Source organism: Anomaloglossus baeobatrachus, chromosome 1, assembly GCF_048569485.1.
Source record: "Anomaloglossus baeobatrachus isolate aAnoBae1 chromosome 1, aAnoBae1.hap1, whole genome shotgun sequence".
Classification (NCBI taxonomy): Eukaryota; Metazoa; Chordata; class Amphibia; order Anura; family Aromobatidae; genus Anomaloglossus; species Anomaloglossus baeobatrachus.
This window is the reverse complement of record NC_134353.1, coordinates 79909332-79931387: the sequence shown is the minus strand read 5'-3', so window position 1 is coordinate 79931387 and position 22056 is coordinate 79909332. Positions and strand designations below refer to the sequence as shown.

Here is a 22056-nt window from a genome sequence, read left to right as displayed (position 1 = left end):
ATGTTAAAAATATGTACTAGTAAACCTATTTAAGACAGGTCAACTTAATAGTCAAAGCCATATACCATTTTTAGAGATAACGAATCCTCATTGCATAGAGCTGATTTGTTGTAGCACTGGGCAATGGATTCCAATCAACATCTGCATTGCATTGCTGTGTTCAATTAGGGATCGTAATACCGTTGTTCACCTTTGGGGGCACTGTTATGTTTTTCCTATCAAATAATGCAACTTTGGATTATCAATTCAATTTATTAGTGGAAAAAAATGCTTATATTTACTGAGGACTTCTATTTTAGGGCAAACTCAATAAGGTCCATCAAATTAAATTAGTGGGTCGATAAAATGCTCATAACTGTGTAGTCAAAGACCGCACATCGTTGAATTATTATATTATAAACTGATACTAAACTACTGTATTTTATAATCTACGTATCGGCTCAAGAGACTCAAATTTTCATAAATAGCATCTATATTTATTATTTATTTCTTCAAGGTTGTCGTGAAAACAAAGACCGAATATGAACGTGATCACAAGAAAGGGAAATTCCGTCCCCCGAAAATTGCTGAATTCACAATCAGTATCAGTGAAGGGGTGTCTGAAAGATTCAAGGTAAGAGAACTATACTGGTGTCACTTGTAATAATGTTACCTTGTATGCTCCCAAACAGAAGAGAGTCTTATTTGCAATTGTGAAGGCTTTAGAGGAAAAATAAATAAATTCCAGCATTCCCTGCTTGTTCAGTGTCTGCACAGACCATATCCTGATGACTTCCATTCTGGGAAGTGTTGTCTTTCCACCAAATACTGTGCCATGGCACAGAGAGGTAGCCGTGGGCAAGGTACTTTTCTCTTACGCCCGCCACATTCCGTGAAACTGAGGGCATGGCTGGTGTATAGACTATGGGGGTGCTGCGCCCTTGTGTACTGCCCCCGCGACAGCCGACGGGCTGCTCGGATCTGGATCCACAGTGGCTCGAGGGGTCTCCAGACCCGAAGCGGGGTCGCGCGGTCTCTCGAAAATAAAAGGGGGTAAAAAGGGTGGATTTGGATAATGTTCGTGACGCCACCTACGGTTGTGGTAAAAATGGGATACCACCGCTGCTGCGTTTAGGGGAGAGGAGAGCACCTGGGAGCAATGGAATAGCTGCTGTAGATGTTAACCCCTCCGTGAGCAGGAGAAGGTGTCCCGGGGCTCGGTGCTGGCAGGCTGGGGACCCGTGGGGAGCAGAGGGGCGGCACGTACTCACACATTCCAGAGATGCTGACACTGACACCAGGTAAACCAAAGTCTTGAACGTCCTGCAGCCTTTGTCCAGACACATTAGGTCTGTGCCCTTTTGACGTTGCTGGTAGGTCTGAAGCCTTGTCCCTTGGCACCGTGTTTACACTTGGTGGATCCCTTTCGCCTAGAACTACTTGGGTCCCGCTCACCTGCATGGCTAGCAGGGTGAGCTTGCTCTCAGGGTTCACGCGTGGGATTTTCTGGACGGTTTTGGGAAGTCCTATCCCTCTGTTCCACTAGTACCCTGATTTTGGAGCGGGTGGGGAACAGTTCGTGAAGATTTCGTTCCCGTCGGGTGAATTACTGGGCTGGGTGAAGCTGCTTCCCAGCCTATGGTCCGTGTACCCCGTCATTCCCTGGCCCCTTCCTGGTTGGAGCACAAGGCCGCCGGTCTACCCTCCGTGGCAGTACCGTGCCCCCTGTCACTACCCCCTGCGACCGGGGTTCCAGCTCCTTCCAGGCCAGACCAACGTCTGGCACCTGGGACTGTTACAGGAGCCCAGCTATGCAGCGTGACCTTTCCTGTCACCGCTCACTGGCACTTCTCCTCTACTCTCTTCTCTTCTCCTGACACTTCTGGCCCTCCTACTTCCATCCCTCCATCTGGGCAGCCCTATTCCCCTCAGGCTACCTAATGGGTGTTTGGTGGGTGTGGTGCAGAGTGTTCCTCAGGATTTGTGTACACCTGCTCTTAGCAACACCAAAGGGACAGGACCCGTAACCAAGGAGGAGTGGGTACCATGCAGAAGGGCAGATTTCACGGCACTCTTGTGGCGACCTGATAGGCCAGGGCATCACACTTGCAGGCTGCATGATGCCGGTGACTTTGACTGACCAGGAGTAGATGTTGAACAGTTCAATGATAGAAGCTACCACTTAAAAATAAACTCCAGATCCGGAGCATTTCCACACACATTCACTTTACTTCTTCAAGTTTACTTGTTTCTGTCTCAATTAATCTTGTTTCCTTCACCACACTCCAGCATGATACTACAGTCCAGTTAGTGAAAATCCTATTCTGAACCTACAGTTCTGTAACCTTGCCCCACTTAAAGGAACTAGTCTGTCAATATGACCGGTACTTACTGTAGCTTCATTGCTTTCTGACGTCTTGGAACTCCCATTCGGGACACTCTCTCTGCTTCATCCTAGCCCATTACCTCTCTGAGTTATAAACTCGGGACCATACTTCTGGTCATCCTATTCCAGAACACATATCAATTTGATCACTCTGTACTTTGAGTAATTCTCTCTCTTTCTCTATCTTCAGGATTTTGCGATCTTCTATCTAGATCTTCCCTCACATCAGGGACACCCAAGTCATGTGGCTCTGCTCACTAGTCAGTCCTCAGGTCTGTATGCATCACATGCTAGGCCCCATTTCCCCTTCTGACAGGAAACTATCTTGTCCCTTCACTTTAGCCCTTCACTCTGTGGGTTAGTTCCAAACTAACTTTTTCTCTCCCTACTGTTGGGTAAACTACAAAATATCACTAATAACGCACGTTACAATACACACCACAACAATACTCATGTCTCCAAGGGGGAACTTGGAAGACACCAAACAATTCATCAAACACATAAAGTTAACCAATATGGAGTCTTTTTCCTTTTCCTAGAGCATCACAGACCCAGTCCTACTTGGTTAGGACACTTGAACCGCGACCATCCAAGTCCCTTTTTACTAACCCAACACCAGTCTTTGTGTTGATTTGGCCCTCAAACCAACAAAACACAGTACAGATCATCCCCATATGAGTAGCCCTTTACGTAAAGGGCCCCTCATCAGTCCATTGTCCCCTCATCAGTCCTTAGGATGGGGTTTCAGTCTTTTTACCTCACTCCTGTTCACAAGACAGGCACAAGACAGGGCAATGTCCATCCTGGATTGGGCTCAGTTCTTAGCAGAGAGAGTACAACCCTCTCGCGGTTTCAACATCTTTCAATCCAATCTCTGACCCTTCACTTTAACCTCTCCCACTCCGGGTTAATCGAAAACATTAACAAGCAATCTGTAGAAACGTTTTTGCAAAAACCAAGCAATGCCTTTACACCGGGAAGAGGTAGGTCATCCGTTAGAGGAAATGGTCACGGGTGCACGTGGTCAGAAAAGAAGAAAGTCCAAATCCCATCCAAACAAAGAGAAAGCCACAGCACAATCCTTCCAATATTTCAAAGTGCTTTATTTAAGTTAAATGGGGCAGGTAAAATCCAAATCCAAAACATTAACCCTAACTCTGCAAGCTGGTTTATTAATTCTATTGACAACAGGCAGAACTATAAAATTTGTTTCTGTCTCAATCTAGTGATCTAGTATACTGACTCGATCACTAACTTTTAGTTAGTCTCTGATCTACTGGGTAGAGACTAGATGCTATGATGTCTCCCATGTATAGTACACAGTAACATGAGGGATTCTTGTCCTCCTGCTGTAGCTCAAGTTCAAAGGCAGCAGTAGTGAGTAGTGTAGCTGTGATTCCAACACTGGGTTAGATAAAACACTTAGAAAACAGCAGCCTCATCTCATTACTTGTATTTCTGCTCCAACATCTGAGTCGGTCCGAGTTTCAGCAGTTTTTATCAGATTAGAAAAAAATAATTTCTTTAGCTTCTCCTATCAACCAATCCGTAAAAATACCCAGAGTACACAGATGGTATCCAAGTGCTGTCCATTTTATTAACAACCCTATAGAATTGCTTTGTTGATTTTGATCCAACAATTTTGAGCAGATCCATAGATTATCATTCATATGAGCTATATCCGTGAAAAACATGGATAGTACTCATACATGAAAAACTGACATCTGAATGAGCTCTATTATTCTTCCTGGACGTGTGAAAATACCCTTCACTTTTTTCATTATCCCTATGCACACTGACCGTGTCGAATTACACCGCGTGCAGACTTATTAGGCAAGTTGTATTTTAGCAGATTTTTTTTATTATTGATCAACATCTGTGTTCTCAATTATCCCAAAAGACTCATAAATATCAAAGCTTAATATTTTTGGAAGTTGGCGTGTTTTTTTTTTAGATTTGGCTATCTTAGGAGGATATCTGTTTGTGCAGGTAACTATTACTGTGCAGAATTATTAGGCAACTTAATAAAAACCAAATATACTCCCATCTCACTTGTTTATTTTCACCAGGTTGTTGAGGAGAGCCATAAAATGAAATACTTAATTAACCTCTGGACATAGAGCATTGTGGGAAATATGTCGATTTGCCTTACATAATTCAGGTTTCAGATCATATACATGACACAGATATAAAGGTGGCTGTCATTGCCTGTTTCTCCACACCTTGCCTGGAATGCAAGGAATGTCCAGGTGTAAGAAGATACCATATAAGAGAAGACCAAACCAAAGATCAGATGACATTACAGACCAGACCATCCAGCATGGATCCACCAGATTACGTCCCTCCCATCACCATCGCCATGGATCCATCCAATGATGTCATAGACCCGCCTACAATGACGCCTACCAATCAGCTCATGGACTAATACATTGTTCGACCCACTGACCAATGAACACATCCGGACATGCCCCTTTGCAAGGTTATATCAGAGCAAGCTCAGTTGTAATAAAGCAGAGCATGGGCTGACTTCTGTCGAGGAAAGATGAATATCCGACTGTGTCTGATCTCATTTTTCAAGCATGCACTCGACCCACACCAATTAGACCAGGCAGTAGGCAACTAGTGATCTCTGGTTAAGAGTTCACCTTAACAAGGTAAACCAATATAACTGCACAAAATTTAGAAATAAACATTTCTGACATGCAAAAACAAACCCCCAAACAATTAGTGACCAATATAGCCACCTTTCTTATGGTGACACTCAACAGCCTACCATCCATAGATTCTGTCAGTTGCTTGATCTGTTTACGATCAACATTGCGTGCAGCAGCCACCAGAGCCTCCAGACACTGCTCCGAGAGGTGTACTGTTTTCCCTCCCTGTAGATCTTACATTTTATGAGGGACCACAGGTTCTCTATGGGGTTCAGATCAGGTGAACAAGGGGACCATGTCATTATTTTTTCATCTTTTAGACCTTTACTGGCCAGCCACGCTGTGGAGTAGTTGGATGCATGTGATGGAGCATTGTCCTGCATGAAAATCATGTTTTTCTTGAACAATACCGGCTTCTTCCTGTACCACTGCTTGAAGAAGTTGTCTTCCAAAAACTGGCAGTAGGCCAGGGAGTTGAGCTGCACTCCATCCTTAACCCGAAAAGGTCCCACAAGTTCATCTTTGATGATACCAGCCCATACCAGTCCCCACCTCCACCTTCCTGGCGTCTGAGTCGGAGTGGAGCTCTCTGCCCTTTACTGATCCAGCCTCTGGCCCATCCATCTGGCCCATCAAGTGTCACTCTCATTTCATCAGTCCATAAAACCTTTGAAAAATCATTCTTAAGAAATTTCTTGGCCCAATCTTGACATTTTATCTTATGTTTCTTGTTCAAAGGTGGACATTTTTCAGCCTTACTTATCTTGGCCATGTCCCTGAGTGTGGCACACCTTGTGCTTTTTGATACTCCAGTAATGTTGGAGCTCTGAAATATGGCCAAACTTGTGGCAAATGGCATCTTGGCAGCTTCACGCTTGATTTTCCTCAATTCATGGGCAGTTATTTTGCGCCTTTTTTGCCCAGCACGCTTCTTGCAACCCTGTTGGCTATTTGCCATGAAATGCTTAATTGTTCGTTGATCACTCTTCAAAAGTTTGGCAATTTCAAGACTGCTGCATCCCTCTGCAAGACATCTCACAATTTTGGACTTTTCAGAGCCTGTCAAATCTCTCTTCTGACCCATTTTGCCAAAGGAAAGGAAGTTGCCTAATAAATATGCACCCCTTATATAGGGTGTTGATGTCATTACACCGCATCCCTCCTCATTACAGAGATGCACATCACCTGATTTACTTAATTGGTAGTTGGCTCTCAAGCCTATACAGCTTGGAGTAGGACCACATGTATAAAAATGATCATGTGATCAAAATACTCATTTGCCTAATAAGTCTGCAAACAGTGTATTACACAAGCTGTTGTCAGAAGGCCGTAATGCGAGAGAATTGGGCTGATTATGTTAATGACGTGATCAGAGTTTGATCCGAGTGTTAGCTAAGGCTAGGTTCACACACACACTGCGTTTTTTTGACGCTGCGTTTTTGTGCGTTTTTTGCAGCAAAAACTGCACAAAAACGCACGCGTTTTTGCTGCGATTTGGTGCGTTTTTTGCTGCGTTTTTTGCTGCGTTTTTGCTCACTGCGTCTTTATGCGTTTTTTATCAGTGAACAAAAAAAAAAGGTCTGATGTCATTTCCTTCTTCAATATGTTCTTCATTCTCCACTAGTGTATACAGGAGAGCAGACAGCTGCAGAACTACAAGGCTCAGCATACTCCATCCAATAGTGTATGCAGGAGAGCAGACAGCAGCTGCAGAACTACAAGGCTCAGCATGCTCCATCCAGGACTGTATGCTGGAGGGAGAGTCAGGGGGAGCAGACCTACAAGGCTCAGCATCCTCCATCCAATAGTGTATGCAGGAGAGCAGACAGCAGCTGTCGAACTACAAGGCTCAGCATCCTCCATCCAATAGTGTATGCAGGAGAGCAGACAGCAGCTGTCGAACTACAAGGCTCAGCATCCTCCTTCCAGGACTGTATGCAGGATTTCTTTGCCCCCCCAAACAAAAAAAATGACGTGGGCTTCGCCATATTTTTGTATGCTAGCCGGGTACAGCAGGCAGGTACGGGCTGCCCCCAACCCCCAGCTGCCTATTTGTACCCTGCTGGGAACCAAAAATATAGAGAAGCCCTTTTTTTTTAATTATTTCATGAATTTCATGAAATAATTAAAAAAAAAAAAATGACGTGAGCTTCGCCTAATTTTTGTGTCCAGCCAGGTACAACTAGGCAGCTGGGGATTGGAATCCACAGTGCAGGGTGCCCATGCTTTCTGGGCCCCCCCGCTGCGAATTGCAATCCGCAGCCACCCCAGAAAATGGCGCTTTCATAGAAGCGCCATCTTCTGGCGCTGTATCCAACTCTTCCAGCTGCCCTGATGCCGGGTGGCTCACTGGGTAATAATGGGGTTAGGGCTAGCTGTATATTATCAGCTGGCCCTAAGCCCGAAATTCATGGTGTCACGCCAATATTAGACATGGCCACCATGAATTTCTAGTAAAGATAAAAAAACCACAACACACAGAAAAATATTTTTATTAGAAATAAAACACAACACAATTAGTGACTCCATCTTTATTGAAATAAAGAACCCCCCTCCGCAGTAATCCTGGGTCAAGGGTCCCACGCCGTCCAATCCGGATCCAATATCATCTGATCGGTTTGCTGGAAGGCAAAGCGATCAGACGATGTGTCAGGATCAAGTGCCTGAATCACATCACACATCAGCTGATTGTATAAAAGCCGTTTATTCAATCAGCAGATGCATCGGTGGAAAAAAAAAAAAATACTCACTTATGTGCTGATTACCGGCAGCTCCTAGAGCGAGTCTGAACCCGTCCGATGATCGCTGCAGCAGCTGCCGGTAATCAGGGATGAAGTCTCCTGACGCATCCGCTGATAGGTAAACCGGCCGGCCGCTGGCGTCACCCCGAGACTTACGATCAGCTGATGCGTCAGGTGACTGCATCAGGTGATCCATCGCCAGGTCCTGCATCCTGCAGGCATACGTACCCTGGGAGACTGCACACACCCGGAGCGGCGGTACCGGGAGGAGGATCTGGGAGCGGGCATGGCACCGAGACCCTGCAGACAGGTGAGTATGACTTTTTTTTTCTACTGTTCACTTTTGTTTTCGCAGCCGCTTACACTTCCTGCCCGTACTGACGCCGCACGGCAGCAGACATGCCCAGGACGGTAGGTGGAGGCAGCGGTGACGGTACCGGGAGGATTCACGCTTCTGTGTTTACTGACAGAAGGAATCCTCTTGCTGTACATGTCACTTTACTACCCACCTCCTGCCTTTATAGCTGCGTTTTTGCTCTTAGAAACGCACCAAAACGCACCTATTGGCATTTCTCATTGCGTCTTTCAACATCCCATTGCACTCAATGGATGAAAAGCGCAGTGAAAAATGCAGGAATAATTGACATGCTGCGTTTTTGTGGCACCACAAAAACGCAGCTGAAAAAAACGCTGTGTGCAGACAGCAAAAATGAAAACTCATAGACTTTGCTGGGGAAGCAAAGTCATGCAGTTTTCTGAGCAAAAACGCACCCGAAAACTGCGCAAAAACACCGCGAAAAACGCACTGTGTGAACTTACCCTTAGTGTGATAGGGTTTTCTCAGATTAGAGAATCATAGCACACTGTCAGGAGAAGGAGAACAAAATGTCTCCATCTTCTCCATTCTGTGAGTCTGCGGAAATCGGACTGAACTCAGATGTCATCCATGTGCAGTCCGATGATTTCCACGCACCCATAGACTTGAATAGGCACACAATCTGATTTGTGATGCCACTCGGAGCATACTGCACTTTATTTCTCATGGTGAATCCCCATGAGATAAAAAGCGCTGACTGGTACTGCCCCATAGTATAGCGATTCAATGTTTTATCTGATAGCATTCAGACAAAACATCGAATCGCACACGTCAGAGTTATACACTCGTGTGAGGGAGCCTTTACAGTGTTAGGAAATGTGTACTCATCACAAAGCAGATACACACAACCCATTGCCAATGTTTTCAACCACCAAAAAGGTCATTATAACAACATGTACATGATAGTATCACCCTGTTTTCTGGATTTGTTTCCAGGCTGGTGTAAACACATACGTCAGCCCTCTTAATAGGACTGTTTGTAGCATTAGCTAATAGACTTTTCCAGGAAAATGACACTTTTGAACTGGAGCCTCCGGACATCTGTGTCATCTGATTTCTGTCCGTACATTTGTCAGAATCGCACAATTCGCTGCACAAAAGGTTCATGCTATTGATTTTATGGAGGAGGAAAAGAAATCACCGCGTGCAGAACTGGCACTTCTTATGTCAGCCGGGTAATGACTAGCTATAGAGATTTCTTCTTTAAAGGTCCCTGTAATCTATAGCCTATCTAGTCTGTGCTTTATGTGCAGTTGACTACAATCTGTTATTTCCTGTTATCCGGTATTTAAGGCCGGGTCTGGTTGACTGTAGGATTCTTCAGTAGGATTTTACACAAGCAATGTAGGAAAACAAATCCCTTTTCGAATGACTACTACTTTAAGGGGTGCTTCACACACAGCGAGCTCGCTGCCGAGATCGCTGCTGAGTCACGCTTTTTGTGACGCAGCAGTGACCTCATTAGCGATCTCGCTGTGTGTGACAATGAGCAGCGATCTGGCCCCTGCTGCGAGATCGCTGCTCGTTACACACAGCCCTGGTTCGTTTTCTTCAAAGCCGCTCTCCTGCTGTGACACACAGATCGCTGTGTGTGACAGCAAGAGAGCGACAAATGAAGCGAGCAGGGAGCAGGAGCCGGCGTCTGACAGCTGAGGTAAGCTGTATCCAAGATAAACATCGGGTAACCAAGGTGGTTACCCGATATTTACCTTAGTTACCAGCCTCCGCAGCTCTCACGCTGCCTGTGCTGCCGGCTCCGGCTCTCTGCACATGTAGCTGCTGTACACATCGGGTTAATTAACCCGATGTGTACAGCAGCTAGGAGAGCAAGGAGCCAGCGCTCAGTGTGCGCGGCTCCCTGCTCCCTGCTCACACTGGTAACTAATGTAAACATCGGGTAACCATACCCGATGTTTACCTTAGTTACCAGTCTCCGCAGCTTCCAGACGGCGGCTCCGTGCAAGCGCAGCGTCGCTTGCACGTCGCTGCTGGCTGGGGGCTGTTCACTGGTCGCTGGTGAGATCTGCCTGTTTGACAGCTCACCAGCGACCATGTAGCGATGCAGCAGCGATCCTGACCAGGTCAGATCGCTGGTCGGATCGCTGCTGCATCGCTAAAGTGTGAAGGTACCCTAAATCACATACAATTATCTAAAAAGTGAAAAACATACACCATATATACACGTCTGTGAGTGATATCCACAGCTCGTGCCTTAGATTGTGTGACTTAAAGGGGACGTTTCACTGGATTTTTTATAATCCGAGTCTTTCCTCCTACAATTAGAGCTGCTCCACTGATTCTGGAACAGTGTTTCTTTATCTTCTCTGCCCCTTCTTTCCAAAGTTATGTCCCCAGTAATAATGGTGCAAATATTCTTTTCAAACAAATGGCCGAATAACACAGAACGTCTCTGTGGGTGTAGCCATGTCTTGATTGGCCAGCGTCAGAGGAGAAAACATAAACGCCCACAAAGAAGTTCACACCTAGTTGGTTGAAAGACAAATTTGCACCATTATTACCATAAATTTGTGATGGAGAGGCACAGATGAAAAAGAAAAACTGTTCCAGAATCAGTGAAGCTGGCACATTTTGATGAAATACTGAGATTAAATTAATACAAAAAAATCTGATGAAAGGTCCGCTTTAATTCCAATTGTTAGACAGCTCCCCATATCATCTAGCATAGCTTCCATTTCATCTGTGATTTTCAACTTTATTAGGGCATAAGGTGGCACAGTTTTGTTTCTGAGGATTCCTTGGCTAGTAATTAATCTATTTGCTAATATAGGGGTTTCAGGGACTGCAATTGTGGTTGTTCCTCAAATCATAGGTTCCACAGGTCTCCCCGCACCACATGAATGTTGGTGACATCATAGTAAACAGGTTCTCTGGGATTCTGAGACATTTTATACAATTTAGCAGAAATGTGTAATGTACTCATACTGTTAGGTCTTCATGTGATGAGATTTGTGTATACACTGACAAGGAAAAGGGTAACAATTAGGGATGAACGAATACTTCGATTATCCGGCTTTGCGAATATTTTCCGAATACCTCGCCGCTATTCGACTATTCGATGCGCAATGTAAGTCTATGGGAAGACTGAATAGTTCCGAATAGTTGTTATTCGGGTTTCCCATAGACTTATAGTGCGCATCGAATATTCGTGAATAGTCGAATAGCGGTGAGGTATTCGGAAATTATTCGCGAAGCTGGAAAATCAAAGTATTCGATCATCCCTAGTAACAATGTTTAGAACGTTTGACTTTCAGGCTCCATATCTCACCATCCACTACAGCTTTGAGCGTGAGACAACGTTCATTTTATAGACAATTATCTTGGCTATCTCATATATAAATTAGACTTGAAACTATTTAGCATATGATTAGTTATATAATGCATATGATGCAGCTTCTTGTCATGTCACTGCATTGTTACTGTTTAGCTCCTAGTGGTGAAAATCTTTTTCTTTCTGTATACTACAAATTCCAACCTGTTCTCACATTCCCTAAAAGCTCTGTGTGTTATTAGGTTGATTTGAGTAGCCATGAAGAAGATTTCCCAAGAGAAAAAAAACAGCATCATTGAGCTTATCGATAGTGGTCTCTGAGCGAAGAATATTGCCAAACTGCATCATGAGAGTGCTATGAGAGTTGGAACTGAAATGAAGTCTGTCCATCCATGCAAAACCAAGAGGTGGACATCCATGTGGAGGCACGAGGGTCACTGGGTGTTCTTGGCCGCTGGCCTGGCTATCTTCAGAGAGACTGCACGGACCAGGGCTCATCCCACTGAATACTTGCACTCCTTTCCCATGGGCAAGACACTACTCAGACAACATTGGGTGAAGAAACCACACATTTTAAGACTTTATTGGTTCACCAACAAGCAAAAACATTCTGTACATTTCCTGAAAACAAAAATGGTACAAGTGAGACAGTCTCACCGTTCTGCTGGCTCACCAGGAATTAGCATATTTGTGAATTTGGGGCTTCCATTGCCAAATATCCCAGTCCAGTAGCACGCCACTTTTGGTGGACACCCACTGAGAAGAGACAGTAGCAAACTTAGGAAGCTGACTGAGCACAGCAAGATATGTAGCCAGGTAACTGAGTAGTTCTAACCTCGGTTCTCCTAGCAAATTCGTGGGCTCAACATTGAGCAGTGAAGCAGTTCTGTGTTCCTTCGATCCAGGGCTGAAATCCTGTAGAATGAATCTTAAATCAGTTTTGTGATTCCCCCAGCTGGAACCGTAACTCCTCAGCCGAGGTCATGAGAGGCCCTTTTATACCACTCAGTTCTCTTACAGGAATGGTGGTGATGTCTCCTCCCTCAATGGTCGCTAGTTCAATCCAACTTCATAATTTTCCTCTGAACTATGTAGTCAGAACGGCTGAGGCAATACACATTTAATACACATTTTAAAAGACAATCCACATTTACAGACAACAGGGCTCCGATTAGTCTCACAATGGTTAGCTTCTCTTGGTTTAACAAATAAAGGAAGAATACGTCTTGCCTAATTATGAACAATTCCCCCCTTCTACACAAGTGGCCAAACGCTGAGTCGTCACAATCTAGGCAAAATATCGTAATCAACAGTATAGCTCATTACAAGGTCTATCAGTTCAGGCACAACAAACATGGCAGTGCAGTAGAGGTGGCTTGTATGCTTCATAATTGTGAAATCAGAGTTGTCCATGCAAGCACCATGCAATGCACATTACACAAGTCTGGAATGGTGGCCCAAAAAGAGGTGAAGAAGCCTAGACTTCAATAGCATCATAAGAAGCGTTGGCTCGAGTTTGCAAAAAAGTATGAAAAGTGGGCAATAAAAGAATGGAAACACGTGATTTCGAGTGATGAGACCAAAGTCAATAGACAGCTCTGATGGGTGTAAATGGTCCTGGAAGAAACAAGGGAAAAAGAGGTTAATGGATTGAGAAATGGAAGCAACTGTCAAGTTCGGTGGAGGATGCCCATTGATATAGGTTTTTTCACATCCAAAAGCGTTGGATACTTGACCAGGACTCATGGTGATCTCAGAGCTGAGCTGTATGTGAATATCCTACATGAAGAGTTACTTCCTACACTTGAGTACTATGGGTATGAAAAGGACGACATAGTGTTCCAGCAGGATAACGATCCAAAGCATACAACGAGCTTGGCAAAGAAATGGTTCAATGACACGACGTAGAGATGCTGGATTTGCCCCACAGTCCCCAGACCTCAACCCAATTGAAAATGTGTGGGTAGAGTTGAAGAGAAAGCTATATACATACGCACATGAGGCGACCAGTATGCACCAACATTGGGAACGTGTAGAAGAGACCTGGGATCATATTTCGGTCGAGACATACTTGCATATGGTTGAGAGCATGCTGTGACGGTGGAATATTGTGGATTGTATACCATTTTGTGTGGGTTAATGTTTGGGCGTGGTTCACTGTCCATTCTGTGTTTCTTGTGTGTACATTGTCCCATTTGCAGGTTTAATTCCTCCCCTGCCAGGCTTTTGTTCCTAAGTCAGGGGAGGGGGCATGAGCTCCACCTAAACTCTCTGCTTACCTGAAGAATTAGGCAGTCTGTTTGAGAACTTCAAGAGTGAAGCAGGAAGATTGAACCTCTGGGAGAAATTGGCTTCTCAGAGAGAAACTGGACATTTATTTATCGCTTAACGGACTATATTTGTGTTACTGGACTAATTTTACCCTCTGTTTTGTGGATTATCTTATGGACCGCTTTGATTTGCCTGGAATAAATGCTCTTTGGATTGTACCGCCATCTCTCACTCTGTTGATTGTGTCATATGGGAGCAGGACCCCGTGACACATGCCCAGAAGGATTCAGGCAGTGCTGAATGCAAAAGGTGGATTTACAAAATACTAACAAAATAATAGAAATGTAACTTTAGATGTATAGGAAAAAAACAGTAACAATACAATGACATGACAAAAATCTGTAAATTTATATAGGAGATAGCCAAGATGATTGTCTATAAAATGAAGGTCGTCTCACGCTCAAAGCTGTAGTGGATTGTGAGATACGGAGCCTGAAAGTCAAAACATTGTTACCCTTTTGCTCCTCACTGTATGTGATCACATTCCAACTGCTTGAAGCTTATGGCTCCAATGCAAAAGCTCCAACGAGGCCCCCAATAATTGCAAGTCTTTAATAGCATTGATCTTTTAATCCAGACCAAAGAGACATTTTGGGCTCCATAGGCTCCAGGGCCCAGATGCGATTGCAACCCCTACCCCTACTTTAGTTACACCTCTGTTTGCACCCTTTTTATATAATCCTCTGCTGTAAAGACCCAAATATTTGCCTTTCCATATGTTACATAAATATATAATTTGCATAATATAGACAAAAAAAGGGGAACAGGTTAGAATTAGATTAGAATAAGAGAAAATAATACAATTTAGCAAATGGCGCATCTGCTGGGATTTGTCACATCGCCCTTTAGCCCTAATGATGTTCTCCCATTATCATCTCTCTGGGATTATTCGGCATCCTGTGTTGCTATGATATGCTGCTAGGAAACCACCGCATCACACGCAGAGTATGTAACACTCTATATCTCAGGAGCCAACACGATCAGCCGTGTGCTAAATACTCTCATGCTTTTACCTTCTGAGGAAAGAAGGTATTTGGAAGATTTTTCCTGGCTTCTATTAAATTCACGATCTACTGGCCATTTGGAAAAATAGATGAAGTACGGTTGTTGAACTTAATGGAATTGATTTTGCAATTGTACACCCTGGGCTGGTAGATTCGACAAACCAATGAATTAGGCTGGTTTCACATCAGCGGTATTCTGCCGCACTGCCGGATCCGGCACAAATGCAGTACAGTTCAATACAGTTCACAGGCATTGCGGCAAGCTCATGTCACATGCGGTCAAGTGCAATTGTGGCGCCCCTGACCTGGTCAGGCACCACTGAGTACTGCACCCATGCTGGGGACAGTACAAACAGGTAATCCAGAAGGCTGACCGAGGTGTGACTACACAGGCGCATAGTGATCAGGTCTCACACATGTACCTTTGAGAGGACCCCTGGGGATCCCAGGAGGGGGCAAAGCCTTCACCTCCACTGGAATAGTGGAGGGGGTAAAAAGCCTCCATCTCCACTCAAGGGGTGTGGTGGAGAGCCTGGTTGCTAGGTGGCGTAGGCAAGAACAGGAGAGGAGGGGCAGTGAGCCGGTTCAGTGTGCAGTTCAGGGGGAGCAGACGTCAGGAGCAGACCCCTGGGGCTGTGGCAGTCTGACAGCGTCCGCGCAGTGGCTACCGACGGGGGAGAACGGTCACCTAGTAGTGCTACCCGAAATCCATCTTCAGCTAAAGAGAGAGCAACGGAGTGGGAAGTAAGGAGACTGCTAGGGAGTTACCAGGCCCAAACGGGTAGTAGGTCCCAGTGCAGGGATAGATCCACCTTTCCTTGCCAAACCTGCTTGAGGGGGCACTTTACACCCCCAAGAACACACTAAAAAGTCCGCAGCCACGTCGCCACAGTTAGGGCCCATAGTTCACAGGAGGCAAGCAGCCGGAGTGTCCTGGTCCAGGCTACAAGCAAACGGACAAAACGAAGGGGAGAGAGGCTTCAGCAACTTCCCTGGGTGACCCCCATAGGGACTAAAAGTCGGGGTCACTCCAAAACGCAAAGGGCTAAGGAAGGCGAGTCGGTAGTCACCCTCATCAGTCAGCCTGAAGGATACCTGGTTCCAGCCTGGTTCATCCCAGCTACGCCCGGGTTACTCACTCTGCCACCTTCTGTGAGTAAAACCCCTGAAAGACATTCTGCTTGTGTGGAGTTATTCTGCGCCTTGTGGTTCTACACACCTACACAGGGCCCTGGGGCTTGCCTCACTCTCAGGAGGCTACTACAACCGACTGCACCCACCATCAGCCCCAGGCATCCCTTAATTTGCAGTGGCGGTCCCCACTGACCGCAATTCTGAGAGTGGCGTCACGACAAATAGAAGATTTCCTACCTGTGACAAGATCTAGCCGAGTGGAGTCCCTGAAGGTAATGCACCGACACTGCACCTGTGGGGCTTCACACAATCCTAGAAGTCAAAGTGACCCTCCAACGAGTCTTGTCTTATGACTTAGGATTTATGCCAGATCAAAACCTCAATTTGCAGACATGGTGTTTTGAGATGGTTGTTCCTTGTCAGTGCAAAGTACAAGATCTGATCTGGCTGTATAAGAGGCTAAGATGTGGTCTAAAGGGAAAGCTATTCTCCTTACAGACATTGACACATCATACCAGCATGCCAGTGAAGAGACTTTTAAGCCACAATGCTCCTTTGGGAAATATTGTCTCTTCAGGGAGGTAGAAGACGAACTCTGGTGCCACTTATTGGAGGTTGCAATCCTAGAAGTCAAAGTGACCCTCCAATGAGTCTGGTCGTATGATTCAGGATTTATGGCAGATCAGAACCTCAATTTGCAGACACGTTTTTTTGGAATAGTTGTTCCTCGTCAGTGTAAACTACAAGATCTGATCTGGCTGTATGAAAAGGGAAGCTATTCTCCTAACAGAGACTGACACATTATACCACTTTTAAGTCGCAATGCTCCTCTAGGAAATATTAAAATTGTCTCTTCAGGGAGGAAGAAGACGAACTCTGGTGTCACCTATTTTAGGTAGCAATCCGTGTCTGCAAACTGAGGTTCTGATCTGACATAAATCCTAAGGGGCACTTTGCACACTACGACATCGCAAGCCGATGCTTGTGATGCCGAGCATGATAGTCCCCCCCCCCGTCACAGCTGCGATATCATGGTGATAGCTGGCGTAGCGAACATTATCGCTACGCCAGCTTCACATGCACTCACCTGCCCTGCGACGTTGCTCTGGCCAGCGACCCACCTCCTTATTAAGGGGGCAGGTTGTGCGGTGTCATAGCGACGTCACGCGGCAGGCGGCCAATAGGAGCGGAGGGGCGGAGATGAGCGGGACGCAAACATCCCGCCCACCTCCGGCGTGTGCCACAGGACGCAGGTAGGAGATGTTCCTCGCTCCTGCGGCTTCATACACAGCGATGTGTGCTGCCGCTGGAACGAGGAACAACATTGTAACATCGGTCATTTCCAAATTATGGAAATGACCGACGCTGCACCGATGATACGATTACGACAATTTTGCGCTCGTTAATCGTATCAAAAAGGCTTTACACACTACGATATCGCCTGCGACGCCGGATGTGATTCACTTTCAATTTGACCCCACCGACATCGCACCTGCGATGTCGTAGTGTGCAAAGTGCCCCTAAGTCATACGACAAGACTTGTTGGAGGGTCACTTTGACTTCTAGGATTGGTGGTATAGAAAGGATCAAATGCCGCGCTGCCGTGATAAAGGACGATCCAGGACACTTTGAGGGTGATTTTATTTTTTACGCCTTTCACAGACACTCTCCTTCTTCAGGAAAAATCACATACCTGATTTACCTGAAGAGGGAGAGTGAATCTCTGAAACGCGTAGAAAATAAAATCACCATCAAAGTTTCCTGGATCGTCCTTTATCACGGCAGCGCGGCATTTGACCCTTTCTATACCGCCTTCCATTTAAAAGCAAACCTGTGGTATTTCTTGCTGGGTCTCAGAGGTGGCCAACGTCGATATAACAACTGGAAAAATATTGGAAGATTGAGTGTGATAAAAACATTGAATATATTGAAAATGCATTAAAAGTCCAACGTTCAGGAAAGAATACATGTCAGGTATCACAACTGAGAGCTGAGCACAACATGCAACATGTAAGTCACTCCTGGTGTGCATTCTTTTCTGGGCTTTGGACTTTTAATGCATTTACACTAAATATGATGTTTTTATCTCAATGCTGGACTCAATTTTCTAATATTTTTCCAGAGAATTTCTTTAAATGGGAACCTGTCGGGTGCAATATGCACCCAAAACTACGAGCAGTTCTGGGTGCATACTGCTAATCCATTTCTAACTGTCCCTGTATCTAGTAGCATAGATAAAGAGATCTTTAGAAAAAGTATTTCTAAAGATCCTTTAGGATATGCTAATGAGTGCAGGCCGTTTCCCCCCCCCTTCGACTAGTCTGCACTCTTAGCATGTTAGCACACCCACAGGGTGTGTGCAAACATGCTATTCAATGTCCATTGCCCAGTGTCATCAGTGGTGAAGCGCGTACCTGTGTCTGTTGTCACCGCTTCAGACACCAGGTTTAGGTTCAGCATGCATTCACACGAATTATGACGCCAGGTGTACGCGTTCCGGCTTCAGAGAGGTCTAGTGCGCATGACCGGAAGTGCTGGGACTTCTGATCATGCACACTGTCCGGCGTCTGATGTGGTGACAACAGATACCGGTACGTGCGTCACCGATGATGACACTGGGCAATGGGTATTGAATAGCATGTTAGCACACCCCTGTGGGTGTGCTAACATGCTAAGAGGGCAAACTAGTCGGGGGAAAAACGCCCTTTGCGAATAGTCCCTGCCCTCATTAGCATATAATAAAGGATCTTTAGTAATACTTTTTCTAAAGATCTCTTTATCTATGCTACTAGATAGAAGGACGGTTAGGCAGGGATTAGCAACATACACCCAGAACTGCTCGTGGTTCTGAGTGCATATTGCACCTGACAGGTTCCCTTTAACCTGTGAGGTAAAGATCTTCGAGCCATTAGGAAACGTTGTGGTAGCTGAACATAATTGATTCTGCCATTGTATTTTTTGGGTGGGGGGGGCTGGAGAACAGTATGAATCAGTGTTTCCAGAGGATATAGTCGTCCATCCCTTTTCATAATTCTCTTTAATAACTTAAGTCATGTGAATATGGAACAGTCGCTGCTATTGCCGACCGCATCTATTGTCATCCTCCCTTCTCCCAGCTGAGGAGAGCATGAATAATAGATGGTGCTTCATAAATATGGTAATTAAAAGGGGTGTCATCTGGAGCTACCTCCTGGGTCCTCGTTAATTGAGAATCATCATGCTCGTTGCTGCTGTTGTTGATTTCAAGAGACCTGAAGGATGTTTTTGTAACAAAGGCAAATATTTAGTGTAATTAAATGGTACGTTCGGCATTAACTACATATCTGGTTGCTAACCCAACCAGTCCTTACCTTGTACGACTAATATGTTACTAAACCGATAGGACGTGTGCAGCATCCTAAATATCTAATGCTCCCCGAGTCAGGATTCAGAAAGCTGCGGAATAGTTTTTACATAGATTAGTGTATAGATATGGAGTAATTACATAAGGATCTATATGTAACTTTAGTACTGGAGGTCATAATTTTTGGAGGCATATATCATTTAGTCAGCTTGGTACGGCACTATGGTTTTGGGGTTCTATGGTGACCTGAGTAACCATCTTCTGTGCTTACCAAGCCAATGTCCATGATTTTGTGTCCAGAGAGATCACATCAGATGAAGGGTGAGGGGCACACATTGCAGGTTGTTGCCCAGGACCTTTTATAGAGGACTTGTCACTTGTATTAGATGTGTAATTTTTTTACAGGGAAAAATCCAAGAGCGATGAAATTGCAAAAAAAATGTGCAATTGAACAATTGGTTGTTTTGTTAAACCATGTTCACTATATGGTATAACTGATGTGCCATTATGATTTCCCAGGTCGGTATGAGTTTGTAGATACCAAACATGTAGTGGTGGAAAAAATTAAGACGTTTGTAAAAAAAAAAAAGAAAAGAAAAAAAAGGAATTGAGCTTCTGTCGCCATATTCCGAGACCCGTAGCGTTCTCATTTTTCGGGATCTGGGGCTCAGTGATGGCTTATTTGTTGCATCTCGAGCTGACGTTTTTGATTTTACTATCTTTGCATAGATGTGATGTCATAATTTCCTGTTATTGCATTTTAATGCAATTTTACAGCAACCAAAAAAAAATTAATTTTGGTGTTTGGAATTTCTTTTTTACTACGCCGTGAACTAATCAGGTTAATTGATTTTATATTTTGATAGATTGGACATTTCTGAACGTGGCAATATGTGTGTTTTTTATTTTATTGTTTTATTCTCAGTGGGGTAAAAGGAGAGTGATTTGAACTAGTCCCCCTCGGGAACTTTATGCCTACAGTGTCCGATCGCTTGTGCTGATCAGAGCGATGCTGCGGCATATAACAGGGATGATTTAGGAAAACCTGCATTCGCAGGGGGTTTGACCCGATGGCCCTAGAAGTTCCTTCCAACTCTACCATTCTGTGATTCCATGCATCCTCTCCCCTTCTTTCCCTTCCTTCTCACACCTTCCTTTCTTTGTTACTTTCCTTCCTTCCTTCCCTCACTTCTTCTCATTTTGCTATACTATTATTCTCTTTCCTTTCTTTTTCTTTACTTCCCATTTAACTTCTCCTCCCCTTTTTGTCAACCCTTCCTTTCCTTACCTTCATCCTTTTTTTTAGCTTCCTTGTTCAAATGATTTTTATTAGGTTTTGTAGTTAACAAATCTTGAAATCATGTGTTAGAAAATGTAAGGACATATAAATAGTAATATCTTTTAGCTTCCTTTCCTTGCTCTTTTCCTCTTTCGCTTTACCTATAAAATTTTTTCCTTGTTTCCCCTCCCTTCCTTCCTTCCTCTCCTCCCTTTCCTTCCCCTGTCCTCCGCCTTCCCTCCTTTTGTTCCTTCTTTCATTCCTTATTTTTTTTCATATATATCTATTATAACCTGTCAATAAGTAGATTTAAAATGATTGCCTTCTTCCAAATATACAGTGAAAATTATCACCATAGCAATCTTCCATTCTTGCATTATGTTAAAGGGAAACTATCACTTCTAGTTTTCTTTGGGGGGGATTCAAAATTAAAAGCAGATACTGTAACTTCTTATTTTTTTAATCTTTTTACTTTCTGATTGCAAATTTATTTCTACACATTTTGTACTGTGTAATTAGTAATTCAGGTATTTAGTGTACAACAGCCAAATGATAATAAGAAACCTCAGGCAAGAAAATGACTTCTAAAAGGAGAGTGTTGTGAGCATGCTCAGTGCTCTGTACAGAGGTCATTATGCAGGGAGGGAGAGGAGCTGAGCGCTGTGATTCTGTATTACCAGTTATAGTAATCTTGTCTGTTATAATAATGAGACTGCTGATTAGTGGATTCCACTTGCACATACTGCAGCAGCAATTTTGCCCCACTCCTCCATACAGATCTTCTCCAGATCTTTCAGGTTTCGAGGCTGTTGCTGGGCAACATTGAGTTTAAGCTCCCTCCAAAGATTTTCTATTCAGTTCCGGTCTGGAGACTGGCTAGGCCACTCCAGGATACTGAAATGCTGCTTACGGAGCCGCTCCTTAGTTTCCCTGGCTGTGTGTTTCAGGTCTTTGTCATGCTGGATGTCCCAGTCACAACCCATGTTCAATGCTCTTATTGAGGGAGGTTGTTGCAAAATCTCACGATACATGACCTCATCTATCCTCCCTTTAATACGGTGCAGTCGTCCTGTCTCCTTTGCAGAAAAGGACCCCCAAAGTATGATGTTTCCACCCCTATGTTGGGGTAGTGTTCTTGTACTCATCCTTCTTCCTCCTCGAAACATGGCAAAAGTTCTATTTTGGTCTTATATGACCAAATGACCTTCTCCCATGCCTTATCAGGATCATCCAGCTGGTCGTTGGCAAACTTCAAATGGGCCTTTACACGTGCTGCCATGAGCAGGGGGGCCTTGTGTACCCTGTAGGATTTTAATCCATGACAGCATAGTGTGTTACTAACACACTACATGGTCTCAGCTTTCTTCAGGTAATTGACGAGGTCCTCCCATGTAGTTCTGGGCTGATACCTGACCTTTCTATCAATCACCTTAAACCACAAGGTGAGATTTTGCATGGAGTTCCAGACTGAGTAAGATTGACAGTCATCTTGTGTTTCTTCCATTTTCTAATATTTGTTGAAATATGGTCTATAGTTAGA

The 22056-nt window shown here is 44.5% G+C and overlaps 1 protein-coding gene across 1 annotated transcript in view; it reads left to right on the top strand.

Annotated features, from left to right (window-relative positions):
• Positions 1 to 22056, top strand: part of NSG1 (neuronal vesicle trafficking associated 1) — a 132062-nt gene that overhangs the window by 61726 nt on the left and 48280 nt on the right. The window contains exon 3 of the mRNA XM_075333411.1: positions 497 to 613. Within this exon, the coding sequence (XP_075189526.1) occupies positions 497 to 613 (117 nt within the window). The remainder of the gene's footprint in view (positions 1 to 496; positions 614 to 22056) is intronic.